Consider the following 15,306-nt stretch of genomic DNA (forward strand, 5'->3'; position numbering starts at 1 on the left):
TAAAAATGAAGATGCAAGTGAGTTTTTTCTAGATTGTGATGGCTCGTAATTTAGGAGGAAAAAGTAGTTAAACATTAGACAAGAGATAATGGCCTAGTGCTTTTACGTGCACATACGAGATGGGAGAGACGCTAAGGAAATAACCGTGTGGCTTAGCACCTAGAGCGCTTCCTGGCACGTGGGACGTGGCACCGCGACGCCCAGACGAAACAAGGTTCATATACCGTACGCAAACGTGGGTGACCTCAGCTGACTGAGAGTTAGCTTAACTCTCAGCTAGCTGAGCATTAGAGGGACCCTACTTTTATTTCTTAGTTTTTTTTGACTGTTTATCCGAACTGCTACTAGGGTGTTGCATTGTTGTAGAAGCTAGGTTTAATTGATATTTTTTGATATTAATATATTTTCTTTATAAAAAAGCTAATAAGTGGTGATTGACAGATCGACACGTACGTGCTCCAGTATTTTCCCGAAGCTACACCGCTGGGTGTGGTTCACCGTACGCATATATAAAGCTATCGGGGCAGCGCGCGACGCGCCGAGGCCACTGAGGAACCGGCGGGGAGAGATGAGCTGCAGGGTGTGCGTCACCGGAGCCGCCGGCTACATCGGCTCCTGGCTCGTCAGGAAGCTCCTCGACAGAGGCTGCGCCGTCCATGCGACCATACGGAACATCGGTATGTGTCAAATTTCTCCGCGCATGCATGCCACCGTAGACAGCTCGCCATCGATCGAGCGATAGATTGGGTGAATTTTCTCTGTGCCTTCTTCGACCTTCCTGACTTTCAGTCATGGCCGGACGCGCCCTCGATCGGGTTGCAGGTGACGAGAAGAAGACGGCGCTGCTCAAGGGGCTGCCCGGCGCGGTGGAGAGGCTGACGCTGTTCCAGGCGGACATCTACGACGCCGTCACCTTCGAGCCAGCCATCCAGGGCTGCGACTTCGTCTTCCTCGTCGCCACCCCGCTGATGCACAACACCGGCAGCTCAAAGGTGCCAGCAGTCGATCCAAAATCCAAGAATCAAATTTTCTCTCGGGTTGTTGGCAACAACTTGTTGCGTCTAGCTACCTAGCCTTGTGACATTGAGTACATGCACTGAGAGCATCTCCACTGGCGCGCCCCGTAGCGGCTTCGATAGCGTTTTGAGGATCGGCGTAGTTTTTGAGCTCACACCAGTGCGCCTAAAAAGCGCCGGCTAGTTTTCGAGCCCAATAGAAACGCCGGCAACCCCGTGCCGGCCTCTTCGTAGAGGCGCGGATCGGGCGCGTCGGCGCCTCGCGGAACGTCAGAAAACACGTGTAGGCTCCGTCTGGTAGCCAGACGCACCGCTTTCTCCATCTCCTACCCACGTCCGAGTAGACTCCCACCCCTCTAGATCTCCACCGTCTCCGTTGCCGTCGCCGTCGCGTCCCCTGCTTGCAATAGACACCGCCACCTATCCAGGAACCACCGTCCATCGACACGGCTGCCACCCCCTTGACCGGCGATCGCTGTTTCGCTAGAAACAGAGCTCGCCGCAACCTCTGCACAACTGCTCCGCTCGCAAGGTGTTCGTCGGATTGCCGCGATAGACTTCGACGACGAGATGATGCTGCAGCTGTTCATGGAGGAGCAGAACGCTGAGGCTCTCCGGCGGCAACAACAACAGCTGATTCTGACGAGTTTGATCCGTGTTCGCCAGCCTTTGTTTGTCGTGCCTCGACGCGGCGGCTCAAAGCCAGGCAAGAGGAGGTACATCAACCGGCATCGTCAAGCTAGCGCAATGCTGCTTGGCGCCGACTACTTCGCCAACGACGCCACTCATTCTGCGAAGAAATTTTGGCGCCGGTTTAGGATAAACAAGGATCTCTTCATGAAGATTGTTTACGGCGTCAGGGAGTACGATGACTACTTCATGCCCAATCAAGACTGCATAGGTTTGTGGGGCTTCACCTCAATTCAGAAGTGCACTGCTGCAATACGCTGTCTTGCATAAGGTGCTCCTCTAGATGCAGCCAATGACTACCTATGGATGGTGGAGTCGACATGTTCACAGACTCTCTACAAGTTTTGCCGAGCCGTCATAGCGGTGTTTGCTAAAGACTATTTGAGAGCACCAAGGGTAGATAATACAGCTCGGATCCTGGAAAAAAATGTAGCACGAGTTCCTGGGATGCTCGGAAACATTGACTGTATGCACTGAGGCTGGAAGGATTGCCCTTTTTCTTGGCTGGGGATCTAAAGGGGCATACTGGTGAGTGCAGTGTCATTCTAGAGGCGGTGGCTGACCATGACCTCTGGATTTGGCATGCTTTTTGGCACGGCAGGAACACACAATGATATCAACGTGCTGCAGCGCTCATGTGTTTTTCAGGCTAGCTGAGGGACAAGCTCCTGCCGTGAACTTTGAGGTAAACGGCCACACGTACAACAAGGGGTACTATCTAGCTGATGGTATCTACCCAATATATGCTACATTTGTGAAGACCATTCCGTCTCCAGCTTCGAAGATGGATGCTTATTTTGCAACATGCCAGGACTCAGCTCGCAAGGATGTTAAAGCGTGCTTTTGAGGTGCTTCAGCAACATTTCGTCGTCGTCAGGTACCTGCTCTCACTTGGTTTGAGTCTCAGATGTGGGAGGTGATGAACGCCTGTGTGATCTTGCACAACATGATCATTGAGAGCGAGCGTGACGAATCAGTGCATGATGATCAACCATTTGATTATCAAGGGCCTCTTACTGAGGTGGAGCATGTACCCCAAGAATTTGTCGCTTCTCTTCACATGTATCATGAAACCCGAGATGCAGGTGTTTATGTTCAACTTCAGGCGGATCTATCTGCGCATTTGTGGGCTAGGAGAGGAGCCATCAACAATACATGCTTTAATTTCTATTTGTTTGATTGTATGAATAATTTAATTTCTATTTTTGTGATTGTATGAATAATTAAATATAGTATGAATAAAATGTGATTGACATATTGTTTCAAAAATATTGTAAAAAGGAAAAAAGTTTCGGGGACCGCCGTATGGGGGCGCCGGTGTGGGAACATCATCCCCAAATAGAGGATGTAGTGCCGACACCCCCCATACAGCCGACGTCCCTGCTGACGCCTATTTGGGAAGCGCCGGTGGAGATGCTCTGACAAGTGATGAGGCTATCGACGTCGCCACAAGACGGCGCACGCTTGATAGCTATAGTGTTTGGTTGTCGTTCTCATGCAGCCAGGGTCCAAAACAACACACGTTCTAGGCCCAGTAGAGCCTGACCTGTTAGAAACGGTGCAAAAGACACAGTTTCCACTTCGTTTGGTGGCCTGAGCTGAAATTTTTGGGCTGTGAAGATATTTTGGGCTGGTTGTTGGTTGTGGCTGCGTCCTCCATGCATGTGAGGCTACCATGTGAGGGGCCAACAACCTGGCACTGAAATCTAAAGGAATCTTCACACGCTTTCGTTTGCAACGGGCATGTCTCCAGGGAAATGCTCAATTCGGGCGTAGCTGTGGAGCCTGACCCGATGCCCTTTTTGAGTGCTTTAAGGTCCGTGTTGTGCGGCTTGTTTTAGCTCCTGTACGGTTTCCCACGAAAAAAGATCTTTCTCACCCATGCATGTTAACAAAAGCACCCATAGCTTTTGTCGTGCATTTGCTAGCGCCACTGCACTTCAATGCGCAGCTCCGTCGTTCGGTCGGTTTCTCGAGCGAAGAGCTTTGCTTGAGCATCTCCAACAATCGCGCTAAATTTTGGCGCTGTAAAAACACTTTACAGCGCACTTCATCCATGTATCACGCGTGAGACCATGTTCACCTCCGATAGAAGCTCCAAGTTTTGGAGCTGTAAAACTAGGTAGTTTTTTCTACGCGCGATTTGTATCCCGCGTTTTTTCCAGCGCGGTAGATATAGTGCACGACATAACACTTTTGCAGTGCGCTTCACTTTATAGTACCGATTGCAGCAGCTGTGAAGCATCAATTTACACCTCTCACACGCTAAACTAGTTATTTTTTTCAATACAGCGTTGATGCTCTTACACACCGAATCAACCGCGTGCTGCGTGCATGGTCGTACATGGTCCGTTTCTCTTTGGATTTTCGTAGTTCAGTTCTCATGGATCTTCTTAGCTTATACACCTCGGAGGTTCTGATTAAATCGGCCGAGTTGTTACGAGGCAAGTTAGCTAGTCTGTACTACCTCCATGCAAAAATTAAGGATTATATTATTTTTAGAAAGTTAAACTATGTTAAGTTAGATTAAGTTCTTACTAATAATTATTAATATATAAAATACGAATTTAATATTATTAGATATATAATGAAATATATTTTCATATGGTATTTACAAAGTATTACTATATATTTGTTGAAGGTTTTTCAAAAATTTTGGTCAAATTTTATTTGATTTGACTTTTAAAAGAACATAAGCCTTAAGCTTTAAGATGGAGGTAGTTCATACTTTCACGTTGAATGGCTGGCACTATTGATAAGTGCATTCTGCTTGGACCGATTAATCACGAACAGATGGATAGCTGGCCTCTATCAATTTCAAAACGAAGAAACACGGAAAAAGATCCACCATAATAGGACCGCATGCGCACCAAAACAGAGTGTTGTAAAAACATTGGAATCTTATGAAACTAGGTGTGAGATTCGTGGGAATAAAACAAAACAGAGATGAACCCTAAAACGTATAATCACATCAAGGTTAAAACAAAAAGGTTGCAAAATTAAGGTTCAGTCATAAATATGCAACTTATGCAACTTATGCACTTTCACTTATCATTTGTGCATTATGTGCCTATAAACGTAAAAAATAGATTTGAGCGGTCTGCAAGGTCTTTGTTTCCCCTTTGAAACCCAAACTAAAGGAAAAAATTCATCTATTTTTTATATGCTCCATTTCTTTGAGTGAAATGGATGAGCAAAGTTTTTTTCATATCATATATATGACTAAATAGGCCACCGCACTACGAAAAGCAAAACTGATCCCGTGTACATATGCACCCGGTATGTATAAAATATATTTTAAAAACTCAAAATATTTAGGAAAAAAATTAGCATGTAGAGGGACATGTTCAATGTGTGCACGTAAAGTTTTACATAAAACCGATAATTTTTATATCCTGTATAAAAAAGATAAATAATGTCTCGAGAAATAGACTATTTTATCACTAAAAAAGTATCTTTTCTGCAGAGGGCACGAAACATATTGGTTTTTGCTTTATGAGCATGTAACATGTCATGGGATACATGAGACATTTTTATTTATATTATTTTAACATTTGTAAATATATTTAATATGCATTTCAAATGAAGGGTGCATATGCACAGAAACACCTTGTCCAACCCGCTAACATATTTCTCTACACATGCGAGCTTTAAGCAATGTTCACTACGGGAAAATAAGTCTTTGAACCTAGGATGCAAAGTAGGGAAAGCATCCAACCTTGCCACTAGGCTAAGTGTTCGTTTGTTGATAACTATACCACGCCACGCCTTTTAAGCCGAGAAGAAATCCAGTTTTTACATCTTTATCGTGCGCTTATACTAGGCAAAGGCTTGCTTTGCGGTGCGTTTGTTAAAAACACTAGACAAAGACTTGCTTTGCCGTACGTTTGTAAAAACACTAGGCAAAGGCGTGCACATCGACGTAAATGGACTTTGCCGTGCAGTCTATCTTTGCCGTGCGCTGTGTTGGTCCTTCGACATGCAACTTTCTTTGCCGTGCGCTCTCTTCCATCGTTGCCATGCATTATATCTTTGCCGTGCATCATATCACGACCTGGCTGCAACTTCGTTTCTTAGCAATGAAGTAAAATCGGCACATTTATCTCTAGCTGACTATGCCATCTATTTTCATCTTTGTGTTGATTCCGCAGTACAAAGACACGACGGAGGCAATCGTGGACGCGACACATGCTATCCTAGAACAATGCGAACGGTCTAAAACGGTGAGGCGTGTCATCCACACAGGCTCTGTCGTGGCCTCGGCGCCGCTCAGGGAGGATGGCGAGGGCTACAAAGAGTTTATGAGCGAATCCTGCTGGACGCCGCTTGTTGTTCCCTATGGTCACAGCAACGAATTCTTGGACGTGAGTGTTTTCATTAATTCTTGGACAAGGCTCTGGAAAAAATGAAAACATTATTAGTACTTTTGTTTTTCAAAAGGTGAAACCATAGCTTCGGCCTCTACTTTAATTGATGCATATAATATTTTACTGCATTATTATAAATCAAGTCTCAGAGTAAATAAATCTCAAGGGTTGCATAGTGTTATATGTACTGGTGCATACTCCATCTGTACACAATTACTTCGTAGTCAATGTCAAACTTTGTAAAACTTTAAGTAAATATTTACAAAATAAATCTTAAAATCTATAATATAAAATAATTTTATTGTATTAGAATCATTATAAAGAATATTTTTATCTTATATGTAGTTGGCATTATAGTCATAGAGTCGCGCTATTTGACCCCCAGAATGGAGAATAGTTATTATACACTCACCCTGTATCTTCGCAATCGTAAATAATTTTACGTCACGTAAATTTTGCCTTACTTTTAAGTTGAGTAGAAAATAATAAAAAATAGGCATGACATAATTTTGTTTGTCTATGTGACGTAAAAAATACGACGTACAATACATATTTTTTGGTGTTTTTTACAATGTAATGACTCATATGGTGCGTTTTTATATCGACATTTTGTTGTGAGTCAATATGAATGTAATTGATTGGATATAAAAACATAATTTTACGAATGTAACAACATAAAAATATGTTGGGTGCAAAATAACTTTGCTGCACCCTGAAAGTCAAATAGGCGTTTATTGATATTTTTATATATTTTCAAACTTTATATATTTTGACTAAAATTATAACGCGAAGACCGTGGGAGTTTCCAAGTATGTATAGTACATTGATTGAAGAATCAGAGCCCTAGCCACGCAATAGCTGAATATTGAACGATCATTGTGGCCATGTTGACTTGCACGCGTGCAGGCTTATGTATCCTCCAAGACCCTCTCTGACAAGGAGCTACTCAAGTACAACGACTCCTCTTCATCCACCACGGCGAGGTCATTCGACGTCGTCGTCCTGCTATGCGGCCTCGTCGGAGGAGACACCATCCTGCCCTACACCCCTGACAGCATGAACACCATGCTGTCGCCTCTCACCGGCGTCGAGGTTTACCACAAGAACCTAAGGTTCCTGCAGTCCCTCCTCGGCTCCGTGCCACTGGTTCATGTCGACGACGTCTGCGAGGCGCACATTTTCTGCATGGAGCGCTTCACGGACATCGCCAGCGGCCGATACCTCTGCGCCGCGGCGTACCCCAACATGCAGGATATTCTGGAGCACTACGCTGGCAAGCACCCGGAGCTCAAGCTGATGATCAAAGAGTATGTTCTTTAACTGAATGTTTGTCATTCGCAAAAAAAAACTGAATGTTTGAATTTGGTTATCTCGATGCGTTGTGATTAATACGTGCTATGTACTTTTTGCGTGTGGATTAGGGTGGTGGGAGAGGGAGTGAGAGTGCAAGCTAATACAAAGAAGCTTGTGGAGCTGGGGTTCAAGTATAAGTACGGGGCAGAGGAGGTGCTAGATGGCAGCCTCACTACTAGGAAATGTACTACCGCCGGCGCCCCAGAAACCCTTACCGCCGGCGTTTTTGCATTCGCCGGCGACCACCTCGCCGGTGGTAATGCCTCATCGCCGGCGCCTTCCAATTCGCCGGTGGTAAGAGCCTTTACCGCTGGCGTTTTACCCTATTCGCCGGGGGTAAGTCTTACCGCCGGCGTCTTCCCATTTCGCCGGGGGTATCAGGTCGTAGTGCTGGCGATTTGGAAAACGCCAGGGATACAAGAAAATTTCGCCAGTGGTAATATTAACAGGAGAAAAAATAAAAAAACTCGAATTTCACAGTATATACACCAGAATTCATAGCATATACATAGAATATACAGGCAATTACCAGAATGACAGTAAAATAGACATCATTAGCAAGATACATATCATTAGCAAGATACACATCATTAGCAAGATACACATCATTAGAAAGTCCCGAAATGTCCATAACATGCATGCATGCATCAATAACACAAGTGTCGACCATATGGTTCAACCATCACGACTCGAAGTAGCACATATTACACAAATACATACAAGTCCAGTCGACGACCTAGCTAAACAACAATGACATAGTAAACTAGAGAGGCGGTAGCGGCAAGCATCATCACGATGAAAGGGGTCCTCCACATCTCCCTCCTCTGTCCCGCTCGAAAGTTGGCGTATCGAGTTTCCGCCTCCTCCAAAGTGGTGTACCCCTTGTAGCTGTTGCCGCTGAAACGGTGGACCTGCCTCCTACAGTCTTCCCAGTCCTCGTAGACTCCGGGAACCCTGCCGTGGTAGACGACATAGTACGTCATCTATGCAAACACACAACAAAGAAATGTAAGTTGTTAGTACATCCATAGAGAGAGATATAACATATAGGTGTGCAAAAGAACAAACATAAAAAATACTTATGTAATTTATGACTAACATTTGCAGGACACAAAAGTTTTTGACTCAAGTCTACTTCGGCGGGAAGGGACGGATGCCCTCGAGCGTGTTGAATGTTCTGTCGTCACATCCATCTTCTAATCGGCCTTCTATCTCGGAATTAGAAAGTGCGGAGGCATAGTTGAACAAGCCACCATTCATGATGACATCCCTCCAGAGTATTGTGCAAATGGTCCGCTGGATGGCACGGAAGTCGGCTCTCACGTTTTCATCGGTGGTGTCCGCCATGTTCACGAACTTCCCCGCAGAGCGAGATGGCAACAAGAGATCGTTACGAGACCTTACAACCGCCCTCATCCGTAGGATGGCAAACCATGCCTCCATCCCATTGTCATCCGCCGATTGCTTTAGGCAGGGGAACTTGGTTATGTGGTTGCACACATGGCAACCCTTAACTTTCTTCTCATGCCTGAGTTTGTTGACGCCAACCTCAGCTATGAAGCCGCTGAGGGCTTTATCAAGTGTAGACTTAAGGTCGGTGAAGTCTTTCTCCTTATCAAGCCCGGAGTCGAGATAAGTGACATCGGAATGATACGGGTAAAAGAGGAGGAGGGTGCAATACTTGAAACTGCGCAAAATGGAAATAAACCATCATACTCAGCTATTAAGGAAATTCATGAAAGAATGTAATATAGGGTACTTTAGTAACCAAATACTTACTCGCGGAAATATGGTATGACAAAGCAACTCTTATCCTTGTTTAACACCAAGAAATTCTTGATATAGTTGGCGAGAAACGCTTGTTCGGTGCGGGCGACAGTTGGAGTCATGTAGTAGGGGTCCATGATAGCGATGTGCGTTGTGTTCTCCATGGCGATATCGTGCGCCATGCTGAGCGATATGAGGCGGACCAAGCTTCGGTCTAGGCTGTTGCATGTGCAAGAGCTCTGAAGATGTCTTCGTACCGAATGAATATCAAGTCCGCGAGGGTATGTGTTGACAAAGCCAAATCCAGTGGGCACCTTGGCGATCAAAATCGGGTACGAGGGATTTCTATCTTTAAGAAGTAGCTTCTCCTTTGTTAGAATAGCATCATGCACGCTCCTCATATCCGGCGTCAACTTGTTGACATAGTGTGCCGGCAGCATCGGCTCGCCTAAGTGATGCAACTTCCTCCACGGGGTCGGCAACTTGTCATTAACCACTATCTTGCTTGCCGCAACATCTCCCGACTTCTTCCGCTTCCTGCCCTTCTTCTTACTGCAACTGGCCGGAGCGGCGTTTTGTTTCATACCTTCCGTGGTCGCACCAAGGAGTGTCCTCGGGGTAAGCCCAACTCTGGGCGGAGCGGTGAAGGCGGTAGTGTCCTCCTGCTCGGGCGTTTCTTGTGAAAGGAACAACTTCTTCTTTAGGATATGACCGGCGGGTGGCTTGTAAGGAGAAACCGCGTCGGCGTCGAGCTCGGCGATGAACGTATCAATGGGAGCTTGATCGATGTCCAACGCCTTGTCGTGCTGACTCTCGTGCGGACTATCGGGCTGACTATCGGGCTCAAATTGATCATAAGCCGGTGGAGCACTGGCCCTGCCTTTGCCTGCCGTCAAAGCAGTCGCTGGAGCTGGGACCTTGGCTTGGCTCGGGGCATCCGTTGCATCCTGAGGAGTGACCATGCCATAGCTTGCCTCCGAACCTGAGGCGGTGTTCAGCCGAATTAGGGCTTTCGGCCATAGAAGGATGTGATTCTTGAGGTCCCCGGAGTGAGCGGGGTTTCCGTTTCCGGGGGTTGATAAGGAGGATGGAGGTCTTGGCATCCCGGTAACGACCGGTTCACGCGAACCCGGCTCAAGCTATCATCCATCCCGACGCGGTGGAAAATCCGCTGTGTTGGCGAGGATGACTACTTGCCGCTCGCTACAGCCTTCAACTTGTTGTCCACATTCGGTAGCAAGGTGCAAGGAGTCGCGTTCGCCTGTGAAAACATGTGTATGTCGAGAGAGGGCGACGACAAAGTAACTAATTTGTAGAGCTTGAGATACTAAATTAATTACCGTGAGGGCGTCGAGCTCGGCTCGCGTTGAAGGACCGAGGCCGGGCGTGCGGGTGAGCGAGGGGCTAGTACTGGGCCCCCCCAGGTCCGGCGAATCCTCTGTAGCGCCGACATTGCCGGCGGGTGGAGTCACCAAGTTGGGTGTGCATTGAGCGTGTCTAGTTGGAGGCCGGTTGTCCGAGTTGGTGGCGCCTAGGCTGATAACCGGCATCGGTCCCTTACCGCCGGCGTCGAAGTAATTCTTCATCGACAGCACAAGATCAGGGATGATTTCATTGACCCTGTTGGCCAGCGCGTCATCGACCCTGGTAGCAACCTCGGCACTGACGCGTTGCTGAACCTCGGCACTGACTCGTTGCTGAACCTCGGCACTGACGCGTTGCTCCATGGTTGTTTCCAGGTCGGCCACCTTTTCGGAAGAGCCTCGTGCTCCCTGTCCTTCTGCGCCTGCCGCGACTCCCTAGTGCTTGAGGGCACGTCCAAGCCATAGTCGGCAAGCTTGCGACCTCCTCCGGCGCCGGGGACACGGTGGGGCTTGTCCAAAGCGGCCGCGCCTTCACGGTGTTCGGACCCACGATAAAAGGCGTGTCCCACGGGACTTTGCCGGTCGACGTGCGGGACGAGGAGCCAGCTGATTCGGCGGCTGCTTGTTCCGCCAAGCTGCCGAAGTAACATGAACAATTTTAGAATGTAATGGACTTGGTGAGCAGTATCAAATTAATAAGGCTGGTAAATTGCTTACCACTTGCTTTCTCTAGTGCCATCACCTTCGCGTCGGCGACCAACTCAACTCCCACCACCACATCAGGTTTCGTGACACGTTTCCCAGCCAATTCTCGATGGTATCGGGACCTGAGATATGCCCCGAAGAGTGGGTCTTTGTACTTGGCAAAAGGGGGCTCGAGGCCAGCATTTATGTAGGCCTGGTCCTCCTTGTCCCATACCGGCTGCTTGCCTTCGAAGCCACGGCAACCGAGATTGTGGTGACCGATGTTCTTATCCGCCAGCTCCTTCCCCAGGTCGATTGTCTTTTGGTGTACTCGAGCTCCTCGTTTTCCAAGAATTTATTATACTTGCTCCGGCGTCATCCGCGGGAAGTGGCGGCTGGATCTCTTCCCAAGTCTCATTGTCACCAAGCATCCCCCTCAGCATGGTTTTATAACCGCTGAGGTTCTTGGAAGAACTTAGAGAGGGCTCGTCTGTTCACGATGTTATCCTTGGTATCCTCGTTCCTGTATTCCACGGGGAACTCATACCGTGCGTGCAGCCGCGCAAGGAGTTGGGCCTGCAGATGCTGCTTCTTCTTGGTTCGGAGTTTCGTCTCGTTGACGTCGACGACGTCCCAAAGGATTGCTCCCAGTTGGAGGCCGTACCCCTTCGCCACGTGCTTGGGCTGAGTAGGAATCCCGGTCTTGGCGTCCACCGCGGTGATTATGTCGCGAGTGGTGCCGACCCTGTTTGGGCGCCGCTGCTTCCGTTTCCTCTTGGCCTCGGTAGTAGTATCCGAGCTACCCCCGGCAACGCCACTGTCGGTGGTCTCGTCGGCAGCCCCCCTCTCATCCTCACCATCGTTGTCCATCTCAGCATCCTCCTCCTCCGAGGACTCGTCATCGCTGCCTGGAAGTTCCTCCAGCTGATCCGAGACCATGAGCCTGTAGTGCTCATCCAACTTCCGCTGAGAAGACCCGTCAACGTCTACGTTGGGGTCGCACGAAGACGACATGGCTAGCTACGTGCTTCTGCCATGTATTTAGAACTACTATTAGTCAAAGAAAGAAAACAGGTAGTGTTTTAGGAACATGCTAACAAAGGTAGATGTGACAGCATTAGGCAGCATACACATGCAGATGAAGCGGTATCTTATTAAACTATACCAACAAAAAATTCGGCATGACCTTTGCTAAAAAATGGTCATGCCGGAGTGCCAGAAATTCGCCGGAACGGAAGTTAATCGACATTCCGGCGAAACATTGGCACTCAATGTACCTGCAGACACATTTCACACAACATACTGTGCTTCAGCATGAATCACTAATATCCAACAGGGCACCTTCAGACAATTTATGTGCTGTTACATAAGGCCACAAGTAACTCTTAGCAACCACAGATGGAAACTACATACAGTAACAGCAGTCCACAGTAGCTAATCAGCCAGTAACCACACAACATACTGTGCTTTTGCAGGATGGGCAGAAAAGAACACATCAAAGCAACTAAGAGTCAGCTTGTGGCCTTTGAAGTTGACAAAATAAAACACAACTTCAAAGGAGCTGTAAGCTCAAGATGCATTAACAGGCAGTCAGGCATTCAACATGGGGGCTACAGAAATCAATCCATTTCTCTAAACACACAGTGACGCAAGTGCTCACGAACAAAGCCGCTGATGATTGGTTAGCACTGCTTTATTTTGTTTTTGGCCAGGCATTAGTTAAGCTGGAAACCCAACACTTGTACCCTAAACAATGCATGAGACCAACACTACTGTTTTCTTTTAAGGTTTGCGCACCAAATCCTGTTTTAATCAATTAATGCAGGGCTGAGATCAACTGGAACAGTTCAGTTTCTAAATGACACTAGCAGAGTGCAGCTATGGTTCAAAGTCAAGCATGACACACACACATATATATATATATATACAACTGATAGAACACCGTGAGTGCAGCATGGCAGCGATTTTCAAAAGCTATGTGTTCCGTGTTTTTTAGACAGTTCATTAGTGCTTACATAGTCCAGTGCTGATCTGGTCTGAAACATGCTGAGCCAATACTTAATTATCGAAGTACTCAGAGTTGAGAACTTGAGATAGACAGAACATTTCCCTGCTACCCCAACCACAACCAGTTTGTAAGCAAGCAATTGACCAGCAAGCAAACAGTATACTACTACTAAAACAGGTTTGCAAGTAATTGACTAAGTACGCAAACAACATACTACTACTAAAACAAGTTGCAACAGAACTTGCCAATCACAACATTAGGTATTTAAATGACTCAGCTAAAATGTAAAATGAGGCACAAACATGCACCTGAATATTGTAAACTGGCTATTACGAAAGTTCAATTTGCATACCAACTTTTTGCAGCTAAATAAGGCTAGTATTACTAATGATGAACTATCTGACATGTGAGAAGAGCAAACACCTAGATATTATTTCAGAATATTGTTATCACTTCACATCCTGCAATACAACGTACATAATGAACCTGGATGAACCAAGATTTGCTAAAGATCCAAGCTTACAAGAATATCGAGTATGCAACTTCAAATTTCCCTGGCGTTTTTCGATTCGTGGGCAATGAGATCAGAGATCGAACAAGCAATCGAGCACGCTCGGTTTAAGCTGAATCGGGGATGGGATTTTAACTCACCACTGGGCGCTCGGCGAGGAGTGAAGGACGAAGGCTGTCGGGCGGGGTTGTCCTTGTCCGAAGCTCTTGAGGGGCAGCGACGGCGGCGGGGGGGCAGCGACGGCGGCGGTGGGGCAGCGACGGCGGCGGTGGGGGATTTGGGGCAACGGCGACGGTGGGGGATTTGGGGCAACGGCGGCGGTGGGGGATTGGGGGCAACGACGGCGGCGGGGGCAACAACGACGGCGGCAGGGGCAACGACGGCGGCAGTCGCAGCCGCGGGGGAGGGAGGAGGAGGGGGCGGCGCGATTGAGGGCTCCGTCGGCGGGGGAAGTGAGCGGCGCGATTTGGGATTTGGCCAGATTTGGCCAAATGGCTAAGTCATGAAGGAGTTATCCCCGGCGATTTGCGCGAAACGCCGGCGGTAAGGTTTCGGTCAATGACAGGTGGGACCCATGGGCTTACCGCGGGCGGAAATGATGCATTCGCCGGGGGTAATGACATCTAGTATTTCTTTTAACAAACCCTGTCATTTAACAAACCTGACTACTACCAGAGTGGTTTCGTTCCTTCCCCCCCGGCACATCTGCGGTTCGAATCCCCACAGGTCCGAATAAACCACCCTTTTTTCCTTTTCTTAAGACCTTTTTTTATTGTTTCTAGTTATTTAGATAAATTGTAAAGTCCTTTGGCAACATCCGATAAAATAAACCAATGAAGGATAAATTGCGAGACATAAATTGATGATTTTAATTCAAAGTCTTTTTGGTGATATCCAATAAAAAGCCATGACATAAATTTAGGATAAACATGAATTAAGGACAAATATAATGGTTGTTCGAGAGATAATTATTATAAATACACAAATGACTTCAAAGTCCCTTCCGCTTGGTCCTTGTGACCCCACCGTATCGTCGCGACTCCTTGTGTACGGAGGAACACTTGACCTAGGTAGCGTCGTCCTTCTTCTTCTTAGTGTGTAGGTTCTATCGTCTTCATCGGGTTCTTCCATCATTGGGTCTCCGACGAGGCCGTCGAAGTCTTGCTCGTCGGCAACTCCATCCATTCCGACGAGGGCCCTTTTTCCTCTCCTTACGACAACACGGCTGGGCCTTGACGGGTCGGTTATGAAGAAGCATTGCTCGACGTGCTTAGCCAATACCCAAGGCTCATTTTGCGCGGTGGGGTTCTTGGTCTTGGATTTGGGGGCGGTCGCATGGTGGTGACATACGCATCTTCTTTTGTGACGTCCGTAGCCCATCTGACACGAAACATCGGTAGCTTCTCCCCGACGTAGTCGAGCTCCCAGATTTCCTCGATCCTTCCGTAGTACCTTTTCTTCTCTTCACCCATGTACGATTCCATCGTCACGCCCGAGTTCTGATAGTCGCTTTTTTGTCTCTCTCCTCTGTGGAGAATGTGTAACC

The 15,306-nt window shown here is 47.4% G+C and overlaps 1 protein-coding gene across 1 annotated transcript; it reads left to right on the forward strand.

Moving 5' to 3' along the window:
• Nucleotides 1-553: 553 nt before the first annotated feature.
• On the forward strand, nt 554-13,622 carry LOC124673610 (putative anthocyanidin reductase). Its single transcript, XM_047209658.1, has 6 exons — nt 554-677; nt 823-992; nt 5,858-6,070; nt 6,980-7,380; nt 7,495-7,610; nt 13,615-13,622. Exons 1-6 carry the CDS (start codon nt 569-571, stop codon nt 13,620-13,622), a joined length of 1,017 nt encoding a protein of 338 aa, XP_047065614.1. The 5' UTR covers nt 554-568.
• Nucleotides 13,623-15,306: the final 1,684 nt, after the last annotated feature.

Source organism: Lolium rigidum, chromosome 7, assembly GCF_022539505.1.
Source record: "Lolium rigidum isolate FL_2022 chromosome 7, APGP_CSIRO_Lrig_0.1, whole genome shotgun sequence".
NCBI lineage: Eukaryota > Viridiplantae > Streptophyta > Magnoliopsida > Poales > Poaceae > Lolium > Lolium rigidum.